This window comes from Monodon monoceros, unplaced genomic scaffold (assembly GCF_005190385.1).
Source record: "Monodon monoceros isolate NGI ecotype Baffin Bay Population unplaced genomic scaffold, NGI_Narwhal_1 Super_Scaffold_3, whole genome shotgun sequence".
Taxonomy (NCBI): Eukaryota; Metazoa; Chordata; class Mammalia; order Artiodactyla; family Monodontidae; genus Monodon; species Monodon monoceros.
The window spans coordinates 20,440,740-20,464,904 of NW_021703780.1; the positions used below are offsets into that span (position 1 = coordinate 20,440,740).

A 24,165-nucleotide genomic window follows, 5' to 3' on the forward strand; every position below is an offset into this window, starting at 1 on the left:
ATTTATTCACCAGACCACTTCTATAAATCAAAGCTACCCATCATCTCCTGTGTGGTTACCCAATGGTAAATTCCCATAGGAAAGACAATATGTTTGATTCTTTCTTTTTATTTAGTTTTCCAAATTAATGCATCTATTCCTGTCATCTGCCTAAGGCTCCCAATTAGTTTGTTAGTAGCATTATGTGCTAGTAGATTTTAACGTATTTGATGAGTTTCAGTTTGCTGTGGTTATTATCCTTGATGAAGCTCAGATTGCCCCCATTTTTGGCCAATGGCAGCCTCTTCGAGTTGTCTCTTTTATCTTTTAACATAACTCTTAGTTTTTGAGACCTTCCTTGCTAGTATGACAAGATATTTTAGACTTATTATATATATTTCTTGCCTCAGACCTGGGATTAACCATTTTTGCAGAAAGCCCTTATTTCTTCTGGTAGGAAATTCTATTTTAAGACTACATTTGGGGCACTAGGGGTGGTCATTGCTACTAGTTGGTCATTGTTTCTAGGCCTTTTAGTGTCAGGGCTAGGAAATATACATATATGTATTCTCTCTCTCTCTCACACACACACACACACACAATAAAATAGTGCTTAAATTCATACAGAAACTTCCAACAACACATTCATATTAATATCACATTAGCACTATTAAGAATCTTATTTCAGTTCCAAATATATTCTGTCCCTAAAGTCAGCCTAGTTTTTTTTTTTTTGCCATTACTTTTTAGATTAAAACATCTATTTATTTCTCTTTTCTGTTTTTCCAGTTTGGTCATTTGCTGCCACGTTTGCTGTTTCTCTTTACAGCTTGCAGACCAGGCTGGAATTCCTCCGGGTGTATACAACGTTATTCCCTGCTCTCAAAAGAAGGCCAAGGAAGTAGGGGAAGCACTTTGCACGGATCCCCTGGTGTCTAAAATTTCCTTTACTGGTTCAACAGCCACTGGAAAGGTATGTGACTCAAGTCTCAAAAAACCAAATGGCATTCTAATGTCTTTATAGAGTATCAAAATACTATTTCATCTTGATCACCATTTGTAGGAAGATTTCTGGCAGTGTTAAAAGCTCTGTCCCATAACGTAACGTACAGTCATTTTCTGGAGATATCTGGATGCTGTTCCTTATTGTGACATGACCTAGGTTTCTATTTGACAAAACTGAAAGTTTAGGGGTAGACAAGGTTCCCATTATTTGTTGCATGTGAAGTAGCTGAAAGTTGTCCATAACTTTGGAATTCCCATAACTCTGGAATGCATGTTTCTTTCATAATCTAGAATTAAAGAAATGGATGTCTTAGAATTGAACAAAAATTGTGTTTAGTATAAAGGTGCTTACAGAAATAGAAAGGTCTTTTTTTTTTTTTTTCGTTTTCTTCCCCCCCTCATATGTTGAAAAGTTCTTTACCGAAAACTTCATTTGTGTGCCTGTGAGTGCATTTTTACTTATCCTTTTAAATGTTCAAAAGAGAAGAAAAGCAGAGGAGAACAAAAGTTCTTATTTATGGTGTTTCTCTCCAGATAGTATACTTTTTTCTGCTGGTATTTATATATACACACACACACTCATGCTAGAGACGTACACAAACATATACCAGATAAAAATAATATAAATCTAATCTGAAAGTTTTGGTGAAACTGGTCATTTTTTGACACCATGAGAAACAGGAGAGAATAAAGCAATTTTAGTAGCTCCCAACCATAACCACATTTGTCATGCCATAAACGCACACTTGGGAAGCCTGCCATTCATTTCAGAAGCAGGAATTTTTAGATCCGTAAACTGCTACCACCCTGATCAATGGATCTTGCAGAGCAAACTTACTCTCAGAGGGTTTCAAGATATCAATAGTTAGAGAAAAAGAGAGAGGCCTGGGAAAAAGGTGGTAAACCTTTGCCATTGAAGCCAGAGAAATTCTCAGATGCTGGACAAAGGCCAGCCACTCATTACTCAACCTCGCTTTGCTCAGTGAACTATCCCCATTGGATAGACCCCGAAGGAAAATGTCGACCATGTTCCTGCCAAGCCCAACTGTGCCTCTTAAATTATTTACGCAGGACAGTGATTCACTTCAAGTGGTTTAAAGGGAAGAGTGATAGGAATCACTGATAAAGGAATAGCCAGGGGCCTCTTCTGAGCTGATCTTTGCAGAGGATCAGTGGCTGAGCTCCTGATCTTGCAACGTAGAATCTTGCCTCTACTGAACCCCATTCCGTCAGCCTGTTCTGGAGATGCTGCCCTGCCCTCACTCCTTCCAGGGGGACCACCCCTCCTGGGGCCTGCTGCGGGGACAGCAGCCATGCTTTATAGCACATGATACCTCATCTGTTCCCCCACAGAGAATTCAACCATGAGTGGTCATTTGACCCGAGGAAAACAGATTCATAGGCTGGCCAGTGACCTAGGACGAGTGACCTGGCCATAGAGAGATGAGCTGGGCACTCACGTTCCCTTTCTAGGGCTTTGAAAGCTGAGATCCTGAGAAGGTCAGCAGGGGGAACTGGAGCAGAAAGGATTCCTTAAGACGTAGCAGGACTGCAGGCAGTGCCACAGGGGTCATGAAGGTCAGAGGCAGGTTCAAGCCCTCATCATGCGCACTGAGTAGCAAGAAGACGCAGTCAGAGGACACAGGTGGAGGCAAGCGACCCAAGAGCGAGCAGAGTCAGAAAAATCAGTGGCCTGGCAGAGAGCAGTTCTTAAAAATTCAGAAGGAAATAAAGAAATAGGTTTACTCACACCGGTCAGAATGGCCATCATTAAAAAGTCTACAGATAAATGCTGGAGAGGGTATGGAGAAAAGGGAACCCTCCTACACTGTTGGTAGGAGTGTAAACTGGTGCAGCCACTATGGAAAACAGTATGAAGGTTCCTCAAAAAACTATGATCCAATAGAGTTGCCATATGATCCAACAATCTCACTCCTGGGCATATATCCAGACAAAACTATAATTCGGAAAGATAACATGCACCCCTATGTCCATAGCAGTACTATTTACAGTAGCCAAGACGTGGAAGTAACCTAAATGTCCATCAACAGATAAACGGATAAAGAAGGTGTGGTGTGGTATGTATATACAGTGGAATACTACTCAGTCATAAAAAAGAATGAAATAATGCCATTTGCAGCAATATGGTTGGACCTAGAGATCATCATACTAAGTGAAGTCAGAAAGATAAAGACAAATACCATATGACATTGCTTATACGTGGAATCTAAAAGATGAACTTATCTACGAAACAGAAACAGACCCACAGACATAGAGAACAGACTTGTGGTTGCCAAGGGGGAGGGGGGCTGAGGGAGGGATGGAGTGGGAGGTTGGGATTAGCAGATGCAAACTATTATATATAGACTGGATAAACAATAAGGTCCTCCTGCATAGCACAGGGAACTATTCAGTATCCTGTGATAATCCATGATGAAAAAGTATATACACACACATACACATAAATATGTATATATAACTGGATCACTTTGCTGTACAGCAGAAACAAATAACGTTGTAAATCAACTATACATCAATAAAATAAATTTTAAAAAAAGAAATAGGTTTAATCTTAAAACTTGTACTACTTTGTTGAATAGTAACATTTCATTGAGAAGACCGTTTTTACTAGTTCATTGCTGGAATCTTAACATCTGGGCATATAGAGAAGTACCAGCACTGAAGCAATTTTCCAGCTTTTCTGAATTTTGACTAAGAGACCTATCATAAAACCCACAGCTGTGTATCACAGGGACCAGTCCTGGAGTGACCTTGGGCTTGTGACCACTGTTTGTTTCACTTGAACCATCCAAGTGGGTCCACCGTTCTCATAGCTGTGGTTGGATAAAGACCTACTATCGTGTAATAAAGCAAACATCCCTGGGCAGCTTTCCTAGGCCGTAAGAATCTCTTCCTGGATATTTAAAGCAAGCCTAATAGTTATATGTATCAAAAAGCCTTACAGGGGCTTCCCTGGTGGTGCAGTGGTTGAGAGTCCGCCTGCCGACGCAGGGGACACGGGTTTGTGCCCCGGTCCTGGAAGATTCCACATGCCACAGAGCGGCTGGGCCCGTGAGCCATGGCCGCTGAGCCTGCGCGTCCGGAGCCTGTGCTCCGCAACGGGAGAGGCCACGACAGTGAGAGGCCCGCGTACCGCAAAAAAAACACAAACAAACAAACAAAAGCCTTACAGTTGTGCATTGAGCTAGTGATTCTACTTCTATTTATACTGAGGGAGTAACTGCAGTGTTGTTTTAATAGCAAGGAATTGGAAGCAACTTAAATTTCCAACAGATGGGGGCTGAATAAATAAATGAATGAGTAGCTCTGCAGTGGAATACTAGGCAAGCAGCTAAAGGATGTTCTAGAAACACACGCTGATATGGGTGTGTTTAAAGTGTTGTGAGCATGTTATGATGTTCCAGATATATGACTAATTGGGAGGATAAAGCAGGTTATAAAGCTGTGTAACTCTACCACCCTGTTTTCTTTAAAAAAAAAAAAAAAAAAAAAAGGCACATGTCCCTGGTGTGTGTAGCCAAATTCTGGACGGATATACCTTAAGATTTGATCAGTGGTAAGCTATGGGTTATGGGGTTATGGGTGATTTTATTAGCATATCTCTATAATATGATAATTTTATAATTTTTATCATAATTTTTTATGTTTATCATAACAAATTTATCATAATTTTTAATAGGTCATACATTGACATGGTTCAAAAACCGGGACAGTATAAACATGGTTATATTCAGAGGTTTCACCCTCATCCCTATCCCTGATTTCCTCCCTTTTATAAATAATTTTTAGTTTTTTTATCTTCCTTGTGTTTCTTTACCAAATACAAGCAAATATGAATACATATAGATTCTTATTTTCCCCTTTTCTTATGCAAACTGTCATCTCGTATACACGACTGTGCACCTGGCTTTTTCCACTACTGGGCAATTTTTTGAAACAAAGGCTTACCGGGCCATGTAGTTGATTCGGTGCTCACAGCATCCTCTCATCTGCTCCCAGGTCCTGTTGCATCATGCAGCAAACTCTGTGAAAAGGGTGTCCATGGAGCTGGGCGGCCATGCCCCATTCATCGTGTTTGACAGTGCCAATGTTGACCAGGCTGTCGCTGGGGCCATGGCATCTAAATTTAGGAACTCTGGACAGGTGAGTCCCAGGGCATTTTTCTGGGTTGTGTGTTTTACAGATCCTACCCCCTTCCTCACCTCCTAGGACGACACTCCCCTCATTCTTTGTCCACGCCCTCTTTCATCAGGTGTTTAGTTAAGTGCCCCCTCTTTGCTTGGGACCCTGCTAGGCTCAGAGGGTCCAAAGAGAAATAAGGTATTATCCCTGGCTTCAAGGCATTTCCTGAACAGCAGATGCCTTTTAATCAAATCATTCTCTCATCTCATCGTTCATCTCCTCTTTGAATCTGGTTATTTTCATAGTTTTACCTCACTGGGCTTTTCTCTGCTGAACAGGTTTAAACATCTCCTCAGACACAAAATAGCCTGAACACCTAGGGTCTGAGGCCCACAGTCTTAAGGAAAAGAAGGGAGGAAAATGTTGAGATGGAGCCTTTAAAAACTCAAAACCCTGCTGCCTGGATCTCATTCTTCCCGAGATGGAGGGGGCATGACAGGCACCCACTACAGGGCTGCACACACTACAGTGGCCCAAGGAGGGTCCAGGTTGTCCTTGGGAGAGTGGTGGCCTGAGCTCACCCCTTGTAGGGAATCCTGGAGCATTAGATCTAGCAGGGAACTTCCCAGGTATCTGACACAAACCTTGCATTTTACAGCTGAAGACATGAAACTCTAGAAAGACTAATTGACTTGAAGTCATACATCCTTGGGTTCAGGATCTGGGACTGTGAACCTAGGGCCCAGTCTCCCAACTTCTATCCAAGCTGTTGCCAGGATCCTGGCTTCTTATACAATATTCTTAAGCACTTTGTCTTGGAGTACCATCACTAAGCAGTTTTAAATGCATTCCAGAAATGGAATGATAACTCCTGAAAGGTTATCTGGGGGAAAAAAAGGTGAAATGTTGTACAATATTCCATATTAAATAGCTTTCATCCTTGTTTTGGCCTTTGGTAATTAATTTTTCTCCTTTCACATAACCTAATAAGCTTGGTTGTTTCGGAAACAGGTATGTTTCCTTTTAGAAACACAAAATGGCAAGGTATGTAACCTTCAGAGTTACACTTATAAAGTTACAACTTTGGGGTGTATTGCTTTAAGCCAATAAATAGGATACAAAATTATCTATAGGCTTGTTTCTATTAGAAAAATACACGATTAAGAAAAAAGACAAAAAAAAAAACAACGAAAAAGCCAAGAAGAAAACGTATCAAGGGTAACTACATTTCCTGTAATGTGTTTATATTACATAATTTTTAAATATTAGGTCTAATTAGAAAAAATAATAAGCAAAGGGGTTTTCAATAATTTAGGCTGACACGGAAGAATGGTCTTGCGTCCATTTTCAAAATCTCGGATTCCGCCAAGCAATTGAAAGGTTTAATAAGCTAGTGGATGTAAGTTAGCCTTTGAATCCCTTTCCTTCTAGCTCTGCTGTCACTGCAGCATCACTGTCTCAGGGAGTTACAGTTTCTTGCGTTGGTTTTATTCTTTCCAATAGGAGCCGTTCGAAAAAACTTGGGTTAGGTGGCTTTTTGGTTTTTTGCTCACAGATATTTATCCTCGCTTACCTGTTTAACCACAGAGAGGTGGCGGCTGTAGAGGGGCTTGGAGAAGTCCATGCACTCAGCACGTTTGTCTTTAGGGCCAAGCCCACGTGGGGAGGAACACAGCAGGTAGAACACAGGACGGGAATCACCTGGGAAAGTGCATTCACATTCAGAGGTAGCAGCAGTCACACGGTTATTGGTTGGGTCAGTAGCTTCCAACAAACTGTCAGTGTGAGTTTGTTTCTTTTTGTCTAGACTTGTGTTTGCTCAAACCGTTTCTTGGTGCAAAGGGGTATCCATGATTCCTTTGTGAAAAAATTTGCCGAGGCAATGAAAACAAACCTGCATGTGGGTAATGGATTTGAGGAGAAAACTACTCAAGGCCCGTTAATTAATGAGAAAGCTGTAGAAAAGGTAAGTTCGTTTTATCATCCGTTCAATGTCATGGTTTCAGTATCAGAAGCGTAACTAGCAAAACCACTGGTAAGGTGGCCAGCAAGGCGGTTTTGGAAACAATGGAGAAATCGGGAAAACAAATGAGTTTCTGCCAATTTGTATAAACTGAGTGGCACCACGTGGTTATAAGCTTTTCCAGCTCCATCATTTCACTGAGTCCCCATGAGATCTGTCACTTCTGTTCTCCTACCGCCCTCCCTAAATTTTCTATTCCAGTGGTGCTAATTCTATCTCCTGCTGCCTCAGAAATTAAGATCCTGAAATACAAAGTTCTTTAATTTCTGGAACACCTAAAAGGAAAGGAAAGGAAAAAGGCTTTGTTTTTGAGATCGTTTATGTTTCAGCTGAACTGCTGGCTGGCACTGAAAACAAAACGCCCTTGCAGAAGAATCCTTGGCGAAAACATCCTGGCAGGAGATGTAGAGCCACAGAAATCATGTTTAAGATTTAGAGATGGCAAGAAAGGGAAACTCCTTAAGCAAGGATTTGTTTGTTCAAATAATGTCACAATCTTGACTACTAGCGAGGTGAGTTTTCTCTTCTTGTCCTACTGTTTTAAAAAATAATCCTCTTTAGAGTTGCTTACAAGGAGGTTTCGTGTAATACCAAACATCCGGTATGCTCCCTAGATAAGTCCTTACTTGGTAGAAAGGATTTCCATAGAATTTTAGTAGAAAATGCAGGCTGGAGGTTGTGTGTGTGGGAAAAAGGGGGCACAGCCAGCCTCTTGGGTCACCTGAGGAACCAAAATCAAGTTAGAGCCAGGTCAGCACCCAGGTGGGAAGCACAGCCCAGTCGCTGTTCGTTGGCCTCCTGAGGGCCTGAGGACCAAGCCCTGCCATGGCTGCCCTGACCCAGTGGGCAGTCTGGTTGGCTGAAGATCATATCTGGTGCCTTCTCCAGTAGACACCAAGGAAGCACTGGGGTTTTACAGAGCTCTGATAACATTTCTAGTTATTGCCTTGGGATTTTCTACCTCTAGATAAAGAACATACGTTAAAGTTTACATGGGTACCACCTGCATTTTTGAGATGACTTTGGACCCTGGGCACTCAGCCAGCAAAGAAACTCTGGCTCTGTTCCAGCTATGGTTCAAGTCCCAGAGGGGTGGTTCTTAACCCACCCAGTACCTTTAACAACTACAGATGCCTCGGTCCTACTTGAGGAGATTGGGGGTGAATTTGTCTGGAGTAGGGCCTAGGCATTTAGTGCCCCAGTTATTGCTAGTTTGCAGACTGGGAAACCTGTCTGGAGATTTTGTTGTTATTCTTGCCAAAGTGATTGTATAGACATTGCTCTCTAGAGGACGCTGTTTCCTAGGACCTCAAGCAACTACAGTTGAAGGGTTTGTTTTTGTTTTTTTCCCTCTGAGAGTTTAGTAGAAAACATCTTGTCTGAAAACAATCCATTGTGCTGGCTTTAGTGTACATACAGTCACAGGGTAAATACCTGGGGGAAAAAAGTGCACATCACTTTTAATGTGACAAGAGGAGGACAGAGCATATTTTATTTGAGGTCAAATAGAATGGGGCCTTGTTAAGTATGTTAAATAGAGGTATTTTTAGAGATATAAGTCATAGAAAGGAAGCTAATGGGGATTTGTTGCGGACAGTGAACTATGAGAGCATTAGAAGGGGTGAGGATCTCAAAAGGGTGAATCTCGATGGCAGACTGTGCCCAAGGCTCTATTTATCTCTTCTGAAATCCTACAGCATATTCCGCTGAGAATGGGAGGCAGGGGGAGACTCCAGTGGACCATGGATTGTGATGAACTTCTGGAAGGTAGCAGGGGTCGTGTTAATAGAAAAGTCAAAGCAGATGAGGCAGGCCCAGGGGAAGCCTGCAGAGGAAATGGGTGTCATTTCTAGGATGGAGCTTTTCTAGAAATGGCTGGGGTAGAGGGTAGCAATGGGAGGAGGGGAGAAATAGTGCTAATTGGTTCTACTTCTGCACAGTTTTCTGGGTCATTTCCCTCCACCCACCACCAACACATACAACGTAACAGAGGCATTTGCTCTGGGCAGGAAAATGCCTCTGAAGAAATAGAGCAGCCAGCCTACGAGGAGTACAGCGTGAAGAGTGAGGGTAGGCACGCCAGAGAGGAGCTCCCCTGCCTTTGCCCTTTGCTCGGGTGGGGCCACCCCTAAAGTGAAGCCTGCCGAGTGAGATAAACCCAAGCTTGGCGCTGTCCCTCTCATTCGGGGAAGAGACTGGCAACAGCAGAGGTCACCCATGTCACCCGTTGAAATTAACCAACCCCATCCTTCATTAGAAAGATGAACAACCAAGAATCTTGACAGCCCTAGAGGAAAACCCACAGCACATCAGAGGAGGGTCAAGAAGAGCAAACAGAACAGTTGACCCTCAAGAAAGTAGATGACGCTGTGAACAGACAGGATTTTTTCCAGGAATCTAGTAGTATTCTCCAAGAGTTCTGAGAAGATAGTACATCTATAAAACAGAAGCAGGTTCTATGAAAATGAAGCAATGAGAACAAGAAAGAATGTTTTTATTTATTTATTTGGCTGTGCCGTGCAGCTTGTGGGATCTCAGTTCTCTGACCGGGGATTGAACCTGGGCCACAGCAGTGAAGGCCTGGAATCCTAACCACTAGGCCACCAGGGAACTCCTAGAAAGAATGTTTTTAGAAATTGAAAACATGGGGGTCAAAATCTTTTTAAAACTCAGTAATGAAGATGGAAGACAAAATCGAAGAGAGCTCTTAGAATTTAAAGCAAAAATATGGCAGGAATGCACAAAGAAATCGATCTGAGGTGACGGGTGTATCCATTTTAGTAACAGGAACTCTAGAAAGAAAGACTTGAGATGGAAGAAATAGGATTATCAAATACTAGAGGAAAACTTCTCAGAGCTACGGGAAAATAACAATTCTTCAAAATTGAAAGACTTCGTCAATTGCCAAGTAGAATAATAAAAAGAAAAACCCAGATATGTTTCATTAAAATTTTAGAATGTTAGGAACATACCAGAATATTCAAGAAGCTTCCAGAGGCGGGAAAAGCTACCACAAACCCACAAAGGAGTGCGGACTTTTTTTTTTTTTTGCCTACTCTGCTGGCATGTGGGATCTAAGTTCCCTGATCAGGGATCGAACCTGCACTCAACGTTCTGAAGGAAAATTACTTTGGGTCCAAATTCCATCACCAACCAATGCAAGGTAAAACACCAGACATGCAGTGTCAGAAAACTCTGAAGGTAAACCATTTTCAGTGCACCTTTTTTGAAACAACTACTCGAGAATGTATTAGAACAAAATGAAAGTGAAATCCAGGGAGGAGAACAACATGGGATCCAAGAGCCTGGAACTAACCCAGGAAGGAGATGAGAACAAATCCCAGGAAGACAGCTGAGCATCAGGCCTGCAAAGACATGGGCATATGTGTATTAGACCGTTAGACAAACTGTAAGAGCAAACAGCGAGAAAATCACAGAGGTGGGAGGAGACAGCATGGTACACACCATGTGCCCTCTTGCCTCTGTATCTCTGTGCATTTGGTTCTTTCTACCCAGAAGGGACCAGGGTACATTAACCTATTTGAAAAAGAAAGAAACCCAGTTACAGTTTTTTTGAAAAAGAAAGAAACCCAGTTACAGTTTTCTGCAGTTTAAACGTTTCCCAAGTATCCTCGACCACCTTTCTCAAGGGCTCTTCTTTTTCTCTTCACACAGGTAGAGAAACATGTGAGTGATGCCATTTCCAAAGGGGCCACTGTTGTGACAGGCGGGAAGCGACATCAAGTTGGAAAAAATTTCTTCCAGCCCACCCTGCTCAGCAATGTCACCCGAGACATGCTCTGCTCTCAGGAAGAGACTTTTGGGCCCGTGGCACCCGTTATCAAGTAAGGTCATCCAGTGGGTCGGAAGACAGGAGAAAGGATAGGAAAGGAAAAGGAAACCCGGAGAGAAATCCAGTTCGTGTGTCGTTTGAGGCCTGGGTGGGGGATGGGCTGAAGTAGACAGCAGGGTTGTATCAGTGGAAGCACTAAGTTCAATGTAACATTTAAAAAATTTTATTTCTATTATTGCCTCTTTAGACCACAAAATTTACCAAATTCTCTACTTTGCTCTCTTGCTTTCTGCTGAACTAATTTTTCTTTGTAATGAAGTACATACTTTAAGAGTTCTTTCAAGGGTGTCTGTGGGAAATGAACTGTGTGTTCTTATGTGACCTTTTATCTCACAGTCACAAGTAAATAATAATTTACCTGCATAAAATTCTAGCTTCAACACTTTGAAGATGTCACACCTTGGTCTACTTACTTCCAGGGTTGTCACTGAGAAAGCTGATACCTGGTTCTTACTCCTGTGAAGGGATATGCTTTTTCTCTTTAGAGACTTTTAAAATTCCTCACGGCCTCTGACGTTCTTAAATTTTACCATGGTAGCTTGGGTATGGCACACTGTGAGCTTTTTCAGTCAGAGGTCCAATGTCTTTTTTAATGTCTAAAGTGTTTGTTTAGTCCTGGGAAATTCTTGGTCATTATTTCTCCAAATATTTCTCTCTCTTCTATTGCTAATGAAATTTATAGATTAGGGCTTCCCTGGTGGCGCAGTGGTTGAGAGTCCGCCTGCCGATGCAGGGGACACGGGTTCGTGCCCCGGTCTGGGAAGATCCCACATGCCATGGAGCGGCTGGGCCCATGAGCCATGGCCGCTGAGCCTGTGCATCCGGAGCCTGTGCTCCACAATGGGAGACGCCACAACAGTGAGAGGCCCACGTACCGCAAAAAAAATAAAATAAATAAAATAAAATAAAAAATTATAGATTAATCTGACATTGGGGAAATGAACCACTTGGAGAACTTTCATCTTCTTTGTTTTAATAAAATTTTTTTTATCTGGAGTATGAACTTGACATTTTCCAAAAGGATGCAGTGGTTAGGAATGCAGGCTCTGGAGTTGAGTTGGGTGTAGATTCAGGCTTTGCTACTTCATACCTGTGTCCCCTTGAACAAGTTAACTTCTCTGAGCCTCAGGGTCCTTGATGGGAAAAGGAATAAAAACTAGTACCTGCCTCACAGGACAGTTTTAAGGTTTAAATGACATAATGTACGTAAAGCACTTAGCACATTGCCTGATATCATTATGGGTGTTGTTGTGTAAATAAAGCATTAGGTCAGGGAGGGGGACACGGTTGTTACTAGGGGTCTCTAGTCTCACACTTCTTCTGGGACACAGGGCGGTGGGAGCACCACCCATGTTAGCACAGAAAGGTGAAAATCCTCAAGGATGTCACAACTGATGATGTGATGACTGCATTTTCTTTTTATTTATTTATTTGGTTGCACTGGGTCTTAGTGGCTCCAGGGCTCCTTAGTTGCGGCACGTGGGCTCCTTAGTTGCAGCAGGCAGGCTCCTTAGTTGCGGCATGCATATGGGATCTTGTTCCCTGACCGGGGCTCAAACCCAGGCCCCCTGCATTGGGAGCTCAGAGTCTTATCCACTGTGCCACCAGGGAAGTCCCGATGACTGCATTTTCGAGGCACAGGTGGCCAGTGAGGACATGGGTGATGCCCTGTTTTCTGTTCTCTGGCGGATAGAATGGCTTGCTCTCTACAGGTGGAGAGCCAAGCCCTGGGAGACACAGCTGGTCATCCTTGGAAGAAATAATTCTCTTGGGGTCACCCTCCTTGACCTGCCCTCCCCCAGAGCACTCTCTTCTCTCCCAGTCGTCCTCTTGCATTGACTGGGGTCCGCCAGCTCTGCCCGGTGCCTTCAGAGGGCTGGCTGGCCAGCTGCCACTGCTGCTGGACCTCTGAATTGAGGATCTGGGATGCGGACAATGTTTTGCCCCCAGTTACAGTTCTGGGGCAACAGAAAAAGGCCTCTGAAATGTTGTTCCAGAAATAACGATGATAAAGCTGGAAGAGACTGCATAAGGCTTCCACGCTAGCAGTCTCATTTCCAAGGGGAACAGACCCCCAGCACCGTCACACTGTTCAGAGCATAAGTGGTGGGGCCGACACTAGAGCCCTGGGCCCCAGTGGCCTCTGGATGTTTTCCTTCTCCTACATTATGGCTGCTTCTAAAGTAGTTGTTATGATCAGTACATTTCTTTTTTTTTTTCGGCCTCGCCTTGTGGCTTGTGGGATCCCAGTTCCCCAACCAGGGATTGAACCGGGGGCCACAGCAGTGAAAGCGTGGAGTCCCAACCACTGGGCCACCAGGGAAGTCCGATCGGTACATATTATTCTTCTTAGTAGGTAGCAAGAGCTGTAATCCTTTTCTTAAGGCGTTTTGTTCGACATCTTGAATACTCCACAGTTCCCTGTGTGTCTCCCAATCTTCTAGAGGAGATGAACTGGTGTTGATCCGAGCTCGCTAGCCCTGAACTCTGCACGGTTGCAGTGAGTGATGGTGTTTTCCTCTGTACTCTCTGCAAAGCTCTGATTAACCCCTCGCCCTTATTTGGGAAACAAATCAGGAGGAAATCAGCTGGTTTTCCTCACTCTCCCCTTAGGGATTTTGCTGATGACCCATCTTGACTTTGGCAGGTTTGATACAGAGGAGGAGGCGGTGGCGATCGCCAACGTGGCCGACGTCGGGCTGGCAGGTAGGCGTCCGTCCTCGCTCGGTAGCTGTCATAATCACTTCTCCAGCTGATGCCAGGGTGGCCTTTTAAACGTCACCCTGGGTTTTGAGAAGGCAACTTCATTGGAGCATGTGTTTCACTGCTTTCCCAGGGGCGGGGGTGGGCCTGTGTAAGTCCGTGTTCTTCTGCCTCATTCCCGGATGCAGGATGGAGGCTCCCCGGTTGGAGCTGGGTATGGTCGTGGGAGAAGAAGCAGTGCTGTGTTTCAGGTGGAGAATGTTCCCAGAGGCTCGATGCCTGGAAATTCCAAGGGGTTTTCCTCCCATTTTGTGTGGCTCCTGGAAGTCTGAACAAAAGAGACAGCACCCGACCTCACAGAGAGCATCAGGGGCGATGAAGGAAGCGAAGGCAGCACAGGCAGAGGCAGCCTCACAGAGTAGCTGCCGTTCTTTCAGTTTGGACATGGACAAGGTGGCCAAAGAATGTACCCTATGACCCTGACAAAATTATATGTGCATAAATGCACTCAACAAGGGCTTCCCTGGTGGCGCACTGGTTGAGTCTGCCTGCCAATGCAGGGGACACGGGTACGAGCCCTAGTCCGGGAAGATCCCACATGCTGCAGAGCAACTAAGCCTGTGCGCCACAACTACTGAGCCCACGAGCCACAACTGCTGAGCCCACGTGCCACAGCTACTGAAGCCCACTCACCTAGAGCCCATGCTCCGCAACAGAAGCCACTGCAATGAGAAGCCCACGCACTGCAACGAAGAGTAGCCCCCGCTTGCCACAACTAGAGAAAGCCCATGTGCAGCAATGAAGACCCAACACAGCCAAAAATAAATAAAAAAATAAATGACTTTATAAAAAAAATAAGGCATTAAAAAAAATGCACTCAACCAATGTGTATTTAGCAACCAGAGTGAATGAAGTGCTGACAAAGATACAAGATACAGCTGTGCTCTATTGGAGCTTCCCCTCTGGGTGGAAGAGAACTGTTGATAACCAGAGGAAGGCTGTGCACACCGTAGGGTCCCTTACTCTGCTGCTGAGACTGAGTCTGCCCCTACTCAAAGAGCCTAACGCTGGAGTAAGGTGTTCACAAGTGCCTCCGTAACGCTGAGTTTGGTATTCCTTTCGTCCCTTCTCGATGGGATGGATGGTGGAGGAAGCCACACTCCGAACCAGGTCATCAAAGATGGGCAGGATTCTGGTTGTGCAGAGATCGGAGGAGAGAGATTCTAGGCAGAGGGGGACCAAGGGTGTTAAGAAGTGAAGGAAGATAGGACAAAGAGTATTGGGTGGACAAGTTTGGTGACAATGGTTGGTGCCTGGAATAATGGAAGATAAAGCTGAAAATGTTGACTGAAACCACGTTAGAGAGAGTTCAAAATACCCACCAGATATTTAACCTTATTTATAGGTAACAAGGAGTCACTGGAAAGTTTGGGATTAAAAATATCATGTGGGGGCTTCCCTGGTGGCACAGTGGTTGAGAGTCTGCCTGCCGATGCAGGGGACACGGGTTCGTGCCCCGGTCCGGGAAGATCCCACATGCTGCGGAGCAACTAAGCCCGGTGAGCCATGGCCGCTGAGCCTGTGCGTCCAGAGCCTGTGCTCTGCAACGGCAGAGGCCACAGCGGTGAGAGGCCCGCATACCGCAAAAAAAAAAAAAAAAAAAAAAAAAAAAAATTATGTGGATAATCTAACTGACGTGTGCCGGATGCACTGAACAGGAGGCCACAGGAGCTGCGTTCATTATTGTTACAGTCCTGATAGGAGTCGGTGAGAGCGCTAGCGAGAGTGGAATAGAAGCAGAAAGATGATTTCCAAAGGTTTTGAGATGAAGATGTGCACAGGACCAACTCGGGGCTCCACATGGGAGCAGGGAGGGTTCCAGGCCCGCATGACTAGGCAGATGGTCATCCATGGCATCCTCAGCTGTGGACATGATGTCTTTAATCAGGGGTCCCCGGTCCGCGGCCCATTAGGAACCGGGCCACACAGCAGGTGGTGAGTGGCGGGCGAGCGAGGGGAGCTTCATCTGCCGGTTCCCGTCACCCCCCACCGCTCGCATTATTGCATGAACCGTCTGCCCCTGCTGTCCATGGAGAAATTGTCTTCCTTGAAACCAGTCCCCAGTGCCAAAAAGGTTGGGGACCGTTGGCTTTAATGACTATTCTACATCCATGTCCTTTATCCCCATGACAGGTTATTTTTACTCTCAAGACCCAGCCCAGATCTGGAGGGTGGCGGAGCGGCTAGAAGTCGGCATGGTTGGCGTTAACGAAGGACTGATCTCCTCCGTGGAGTGCCCTTTCGGTGGGGTGAAGCAGTCTGGCCTTGGGCGAGAGGGCTCCAAGTATGGCATTGACGAGTACCTGGAGCTCAAGTACGTGTGCTTTGGAGGCTTATAGGATTCCTTAGTTCTTTAAAAAATAAGAAAGGAAGCTTCGCCACATGTATGGGGACATGCCATCCATTATTCTAAATAAGCCCATAGGGTATCTGAATTAGGAATTATTATTTTTTTTTTTGCAGTACGTGGGCTTCCCACTGCTGCGGCCTCTCCCGTTGCGGAGCACGGGCTCCGGATGCGCAGGCCCGGCGGCCATGGCTCACGGGCCCAGCCGCTCTGCGGCACGTGGGATCCTCCCGGACCGGGGCACGAACCCGCGTCCCCTGCCGATGCAGGCGGACTCCCAACCACTGCACCACCAGGAAAGCCCTGAATTAAGAATTTTTTAAAGCTCATCCAATCCTCATAATCTTATACAGATGCAAATCCTACCCCTCCCCCTACCTGACTAGGGACCAATACATGCCATGCGCCTGAGGCCGCAGACTCCCCGAGAACCAGCGTAGGGTTTATAGAATGAAGCCCTGGACCCCACCACGACCCCCTCTGCCTCAGAGCAAAGTGCAGCGTGAGGCCAGCTGGCCCCCACAGACCCATGGTCACAGCTGGATCACTGCCTGGGTGCACTAAAGACACTTGCTGGGTATCCTGGGGTGTTGCTGCAGAGGCTGAACCACTCATTTTTTAAGACTTCAGAAATAGCACGGAATTGCCTGTGTTTCTTTGAGACATGAAGGAACCCCTCTCCCTTTTTTGACCATTTTTTAAATTGAAGTCTCCATTGTCCTAAATTAACTGTTTAAAGGTTTTTTCATTTCTGTGCTGTTTTCCATGTCATGTTGTTTCCGTTAGGAAATGAGCCTAAGCATAAAGCACAGCAGCTTGGTGGGATGGATGGCCCACAAGTAATGGCCTGGCCTGGCTTTGTCCCCATGTTCCATTCAACCCCTCCCCGCCCCTCCCCGCCCCTCCCCGCCCCTCCCCACCCGCATCCCTCAGGAGAGTGGAGATTCTATACATGCCTTATTTAGCTCCATGGGCTATTGTGAGCCTCAGAGAAAGTGAAAGTGTTTGCCAAAAAGTAAAAATTCAGTGTAAGTGCAGGAGTCGTCATTATTATGAGCAGCACGTCCCAGCCCCGCTTGGGTGTCCGGCAGTGGCTTTGCCAAGGTGAGCAGAGGTTGGTACCCACCTGCCCAGCACCTGAGCCTGAGTGAGGGCTTGTCACCTGCAGCCTGCTATTTCTGTTCTTATGAAGCGCTGCTCCTTCACCTGCAAAAGAGCAAAAGCACTTTCACGACAATAATCCCAAAAGGAAAAAGAATTTCCATAATTGCCAATTGGAAGAGGCATGAGGTTTTGCCCTTCAGGCACCTTTTATCCAATAAGAGTTTTTATAGTTCATCATTTAAAACAAAAACAAAAAAACCCTATGACCACTGTTTCCTGTCACTCTGAAAACTCTGATTAAAAACACACTAGGCTTTTCTGTGTCATGTCTCCGTCTGTCCTGATATACAAGGAAAAGGAATAAAAGCTATTCCTGGTGGAACAGACAAGGATGAAGCACCTCCTTTTCCACTCTCTCTGTGTGCACACTTCACTGACATTCTGTGGATATTCTGGGGAGCAGAAGGAAAACATGAATGAAAGTAGTGCTAGAGGCAGTCACTCCTGGACCCAGCTGGGATGTAGCGTCCCTCACTGAGCCATGGGGAGCTGAATAGCTAAAGGTCTGAGATGTCCCTGTGCACAAAAGTACCATGGCTAGGGCTTCCCTGGTGGCGCAGTGGTTGGGAGTCCGCCTGCCGATTCAGGGGACATGGGTTCGTGCCCCGGTCCGGGAGGATCCCGCGTGCCGCGGAGCGGCTGGGCCCATGGGCCATGGCCGCCGAGCCTGCGCGTCCGGAGCCTGTGCTCTGCAACGGGAGAGGCCGCGGCAGTGAGAGGCCCGCGTACCGAAGAAAAAAAAAAAAAAAAAAAAAAAAGTACCATGGCTAGTCCTGGAGCTGCCTTGTGTTTGCCCTGGGTTACATCTGCCATGTCCCCTAAGGCCCAATAAGGAATGAGCTGAAATCCACCTCCTGGTAACATGCATTGCTTAGACCCTGTCCAGAATCACGTACGCATCATATTGACAGTGAATTTCTACTTTTTAGTTTTAGGGTTGTTTTATGTAACACCCTAATTACTTAATATTTAGGTGAGTCCATCTGTTTGCTATTAACAATAAAAATGCTCTAACACTAGTTTTTAGAAGTCTGGAATACTGGTGCTTGAAATGTTTGGAGGAATACATTCAAATACATTTGTAACTTTGTAAATCAGTGAATATCTTGGCTGGGTGGCAGACTTTGAGTTTTCTAGTATATTTGGCTCACCAGGTACATAAATTGAGGGCCAGACACTCATTCCAATATCTTTGATTAATTCTGGAATTAAAATAATTTGAAAAGGAAATAGCTTACTGTTAGTAAAATTGTTCTGGGTTGTGGGGAAAACAGAAGTATTTTTAAATGAACATTTTGGGGGCTGTTTTTCAATAAGGTAACCATATGTGATGGATTTTTTTTTAACGTATGTTATAATATGAAATAGAAAAGGACCATTAAACCAGGGGTTGGCTCACAGCCCAAATCTGGCCTGCTGTCTGCTTTTGTACAACCCAGAGCTAAGTATGGTTTTTATATTCCCAAAGGAGTGGTTGGGGAAAAAAAATCAAAAGAATGGTATTTCATGACACGTGAAAATTTTGTGAAATTCAGATTTCAGTGTCCAGAAATAAAATTTTATTGGAACCCAGCGACATCCATTCATTTACCATATGATCTATGGCTACTTTCTTGGCAAAGTTGAGTATCTGCAGCACAGACAGTATTGCCCACAAAGCCTAAAGTATTTACTCTTTGGCTTTTTACAGAAATAATTTGCCAACCCCTGATCTAAACCAAGAGGGAGATATTGACCTTCCCCCGTTTGTGAGGCATTATATCATTTTATTGAACACCTACTGTGTAAAAAATACTTTTCTGGGCCTTGCTCCAGTGAATTCTCACCGAGAACTTCCCAGCAATTATCACATAACTCATATGAAATTACCCAGAGAATGGGAGTCTATTGGCCTTGAAAAAAAACACTTCTCAATTTACTTTCCCCAGCTATGCAGGGATTTTCATTTAAAAAGCTCCTCTGTACCTATTATCTTTATCCATTTGAGTAGCTTTTAAATACAATTTTATGTCAAGCGCTGGTTCATCTACCTTTATTTTTATGTAAAGACTCAGTGAAAGTAAAGATCAGAAGCACAATGCAAATAACTCTTTTATTGTAAACTTGTGTCATTAACTTTAAACTGTGCCACACGACTGCCTTCTCGGAAGGCTGGAGCCCAGGGTTTTAACTGTTCACGAGCAGCTATAGTAGACAGCATTTTACTTGAATGATATTTATGCTGTGATTTTTTTTGTGCTGTATTTTATGGGATAAAACTTGGGAATAAATGTAGTTGGAAGTGTGGAAATATTTTGTTTTTTAAACGTGCACATAATTCATTTTTCCAGTTTTTGATAATTGTGTGTGTGTGTGTCAATGTCTTGTCAGCAGAGTTGTGCGTGTGTAACTAATAAAGGTTGAATTAACAGAATTTCCTCTTTTTATGTCAAGGTTTCTGGTTTGTGGGTTTTTTTCTTGCCAGTTCATCATTTGAGTTTACTTTGGAGATTATTAGACCAGTTTGGATATGTATGCCACCCCAAAATATGACTGTAGGAGTTCAGGACATGCCAGCCCAAAAGATGCCACTTTGGCATAGGTTTTTTGTGAGCTGAAGGCAATTAAGAAGCAGATACAAGAAAAGCCCTCTCTCTTCCCTTCCCCCTCCATTTGCCTAAAAGCAGGATACAGATTTATAAAGTTGCTCCCCTCCCCACATCAGGAGGGAAGGACAAAGGTTAATTCCCAGAGAGGACTTCAGGCCCAATCAGCCTGGAATCTAAATAACAAATTTTACTAATTAGCTTTTATCTCTGCCCTTGAAAGCCTACAGCTGCTTTCCTCCGTCCTGTCATTTCTCCAGACATTTATTGTTCTTTGTTGAAATGCTCTGTCAGCTGAAGTTTTAAGCCACCTCTTCGAGTTACTCATTTCTCCCTGTGTCCCATGTTTACATGAGATATACATGTTAATAAACTTCTGTTTCTCTTTCTCTTGTTAATCTTTCATTGCAGTGGTCTCAGCCAAGAACTCAGAAAGGTAGAGGGAAAATTATTTTTCCTCTCCTACATGTATAAATGGTGCTCCCTTGACTAGTGTGTGAATCTCTTGGGCAGGGAACCTGCCTGTGAAATTTGGTACCCTAGCACCTTCCTACAGGACGGCCTGTAACAGGGAAAAACATTTTACATTCTATTACAAGTTAATCACTAAAGGGATGTTGCCTATAAGCTTAAACTACACATAACAGCCCATCTCTGGGAACCGTGCTTCCCAGGTAATGAGCATTAAGCTAAAATACCTTTGTTTAGCTCACAGGAAACATCCTGACCAGGCCCACCTGTGAATGACTGCAAGGAGGAAGAAATTAACATATCCCCTCCGGAGGCCGACCCGAACCAGGAAATGTTTGACTTTACTCCCTCCCCTTTTAGTAGAAAGGAAGCCTGCATTCTAACTCAGGCAAGATGGTTCTTTGGGGCATGTTCTTCTCCGTTTGCTGGCTTTACGAATAAAGTCGTTATTCCTTGTCTCTTGATTATCGGCCTGTTGTGCAGTGAGCAGTACAAGCTTAGACTTGGTAACAGGCCTGTCGTATGGTTCGCGCTCATTAAATGTTTGCTGAACTAAATTGAGAATTTACCTGGTTTGCAGGTGTGGTTGCCTAAGAAAGGAGTAGCCTCCAGCTTTCTCAAATACACCAGCTTCACTCGTCTACGTGTGCCACTGTTATCCATTATGTACTTTTTTCAAAGGTTGGGTTTTTTGGATACAGAAATGTATGAGGAAGACATTTCTGAAACCCTGCCATTCAGATATAATCACTGTTAATTATTTAAACAGCATATCTTATATTTTCATCCAGTGTTCATTTATATTCTAAGAAATTTCACGTGGCCTCATTGAATCCAAATTGTAGCAGTAGGCCTTGAACAAAGGTAAGGTTTTCTTTGGAAGAAAGAATACACATCTCCCTTTGTCATTCCATTTATTGCATGCATTTCTCTTAACCTGCTTTTGATTTTTAAAATTACTTTGTTACCAGGAGAAACGATCCACTTACCTCTTGTTGACCTGAAACAAATAGACTCCCAGATATTTCTCCAGCAAAGATGGGTTTATTTGGTATCGGCAGAGAATTGCCACACAGCGCCTGCAGCCATAGCGAGCCGCTTGCAAGGCCCTGCCCAGCGAGGGAAGAACTTTTATCGGGAGGAAAAGGAAGTTGGGAGGGTTATAATGAAAAACTTCATGACTTTTCATTGGCTGAGTCCTTACCAGGAAAGAGAAGTCTTCCTTCTTCCTGTTGGGCTTTACTATCATCACAGGGTGTGAGAGCTCCCCCTTCTGGTCGCCCGACTCTATTTACTTGAAGTTTCTGTTCATTTTTTATACCCTCAATTTGTGGGTTTGTTCAATGGTTGGCCTAGGCGTCTGCTTAGAAGCAAGTGTATTTTCATCTTCCTACTATTTCTAACAGGAAATGTTCACCTGTTACAGCTGCTTTATCTCTGATTTACCTTGCAACAAATTTAAAAAGCAAATTAGTGTGGTTTTCATTTATGTGTGGGAAACCTGTCTGGAAAAAGAACAGGTCCTGCATGGTCTGAGTGTTGAAAGGCTACAGGGATATTCTATTTGTGCGCTATTTATAAATGAGTGGAAATGGATTTGGAAATTGGTGGTCTGTAAATTTACCTATAATCCATCCATTTTATCAGCTAACCAGGAAGGAGTAGCCGCAATTTAGACCACAGGCAACACCACTGTCCCGGTGGTTTAGTGGACAAGGACGTTGTTTCAGACGTTCTGTCAGATTACATAAGGCTCTGTGCTTTTTCCTGTTGTGGTAAGACTCAGCACTGAAGCTCTGGGCTCATCTTCGGGAGAGCAGAGGTAGTAACTCTCACCATGTAGGCTTCAAATAAAGGACGCTTGGCTGTTCCCGAAGCTCATCTCAAAAAGGGAGGCTCTATGGACCACTTAGTAGGAGAAATGATGGTTTTGCCTTTTTTAAAAACTTGTTCCCGACTAATGGAAACGCTTCTAGTGTTTCGCGATTAATCATGAATCTGTATGTTTCCCCTCAAAATCTTTTGACTTTTTATTTTTAAATACAGTCGTCCCTCAGTATCCGTGGGAGATTGGTTCCAGTACCCCCATGGATCCCAAAATCCACCCATGCTCAAGTCCCTGATGTAAAATAGCACTGTACAGTCGGCCCTTCGGATCTGCGGTTCTGCATCTGCGGATACAGAGGGCACAGTGTAATTATAAGTTCACAGGAAGTGGCAAAAGTAATAGATTCCCGTGTACCCTTCACCTAGCTTCCCCCAGAGCTTAACATCTTACATAACTAACACAATATCAAAACCAGGAAATACATACCGTTCATACGATCTTTATACCAGTTTCACCAGTTTTTCCATGCAAGAGTCACACGGATGATGGAAACTAGATTAGGGGATGTAGTTTAAGCACACACACACCTTAATCTAATTTGCACCTCCCCCAACTGAAGGCCTTTTCCAGCAGAGGGCAGAGTACCCATTAATGTCAGAGAAACCAGGGGAATGCACTCTTTCGGCAGCCGGCAGGCAGCCGAATCTAAGCAGGGGAGAGAAGACAGGCAGCACTGAGCACCCTCAGTGCCTCCCCAAATCCTGTCCCCCACGGGCAAGAGGGAGCCGGGGGTGCTACTCTAGGCTCCAGCAAATTTTTTCTGTAAGGGTTCAGATAGTAGATATTTTAGGCTTGAGACACAGTCTCTGTTGAAACTACTCACCTCTACTGTTGTAGCACAAAGGAATGAATGAGTGTGCCTGTGTTCCAGTAAGACTTTATTTATGGACACTGACATCTGAATTCCATGTGAGTTTCATGTGTCCCAGAATATATTTTTTTCAACCACTTGAAAATGTAAAAACCATTCTTAGCTCACCAGCTGCACAAAAACAGGTCGTGGGCCAGCCTGCTGCCTCCTACTCCAGGGAAATCCCTCCACACAGAAGCAGAAAGAATAAGTATTCCCATCCTCCTCAACAACAAGGAGGCATTACAGAGACTACAGACACCTTTATTCAGATTAGCATATATGTTTAATAGTGTTATATCGGAAATGATACGTTGTCAATACATGAGAAAAAGATAACATTAAAAAAATAAAACCAAGACTTCAGCCAAAGCAGCTAAGAATCTTGTCAGCCTGTGAGCCCTACCAATGCCCTCTCCCACATTCTTGGGCCCTGCTTTTCTCATCTATCCTGAGCTGCTAGTGAGATTCATCTTCCCAAGGCCCTTAATGCAAAGTGCACGAGAGAAGAATGTTGGCTGCCATTCCACCTCATGCTCTGCTCCTCCGATAACAAGAGAGGACCCACTTTCTGATCACTGGTGTGGTCTTTATTTCTGCTCCACCATAGATTCAAGATCCATCTGTGATGGAAAGATCAGACCAGCGGGGCTGGAGACAGAAAAGGAGGAGTGACCTGGAGGGGTGGCCCTGGGGGTGATCCAACAGAAGAGATGAGGCAGGCTTCTCTCCCTTTGTCTTTCTTGGTCCTAGGAACAGAACTTCCAAGTGGTCCAAAAGGTCCACCAGAATTTGCCCTCCAACAGTTGGAGGTGGCAGTTCTTTGTGTAGGGGAGGAGGGTGGAAAGCATGGACTTTGCAGCTTACAAAATTTGCATTCGATTCCTAGATCCACCACTAATTGGCCGTGACCTTGAGCAAGTTACTTAAACTCTCTGGGCCTTCATTATGTGCAACATGAGAAGAATATCTACTTTTCCAGGATGACCGTAAGGGTCAATGGAGTATGTAAAATACGTGTATTATGTACATAGCACTTCACAGATGATCACTCTCTTCTCCATCACTGTGCTCTACTGACCTCATATTTAGGC

At 44.3% G+C, this 24,165-nt stretch overlaps 1 protein-coding gene and 1 long non-coding RNA gene across 4 annotated transcripts in view; one reads left to right on the top strand and one right to left on the bottom strand.

Annotated features, from left to right (window-relative positions):
• ALDH5A1 (aldehyde dehydrogenase 5 family member A1) overlaps positions 1 to 16,987 on the top strand; it is a 28,035-nt gene extending 11,048 nt beyond the window's left edge. For 2 of the 3 annotated variants that reach the window (XM_029242388.1, XM_029242390.1), the window contains exons 5-10: positions 809 to 952; positions 5,005 to 5,148; positions 6,935 to 7,093; positions 10,826 to 10,995; positions 13,651 to 13,709; positions 15,900 to 16,987. In XM_029242388.1, coding sequence (XP_029098221.1) covers positions 809 to 952; positions 5,005 to 5,148; positions 6,935 to 7,093; positions 10,826 to 10,995; positions 13,651 to 13,709; positions 15,900 to 16,105 — 882 coding nt within the window. In that variant the 3' untranslated portion in view covers positions 16,106 to 16,987. Of the gene's footprint in view, positions 1 to 808; positions 953 to 5,004; positions 5,149 to 6,934; positions 7,094 to 10,825; positions 10,996 to 13,650; positions 13,710 to 13,894; positions 15,334 to 15,899 lie in introns of those variants that run through there. The other variant, XM_029242389.1, reaches the window with a different exon arrangement.
• On the bottom strand, positions 3,545 to 21,449 carry LOC114907120. The gene is made up of 4 exons (XR_003796636.1): positions 21,323 to 21,449; positions 17,240 to 17,319; positions 6,701 to 6,828; positions 3,545 to 5,029 (listed from the first exon to the last, which is right to left on the bottom strand). It is a non-coding gene; the product is annotated as an uncharacterized LOC114907120 (long non-coding RNA).
• Positions 21,450 to 24,165: the final 2,716 nt, after the last annotated feature.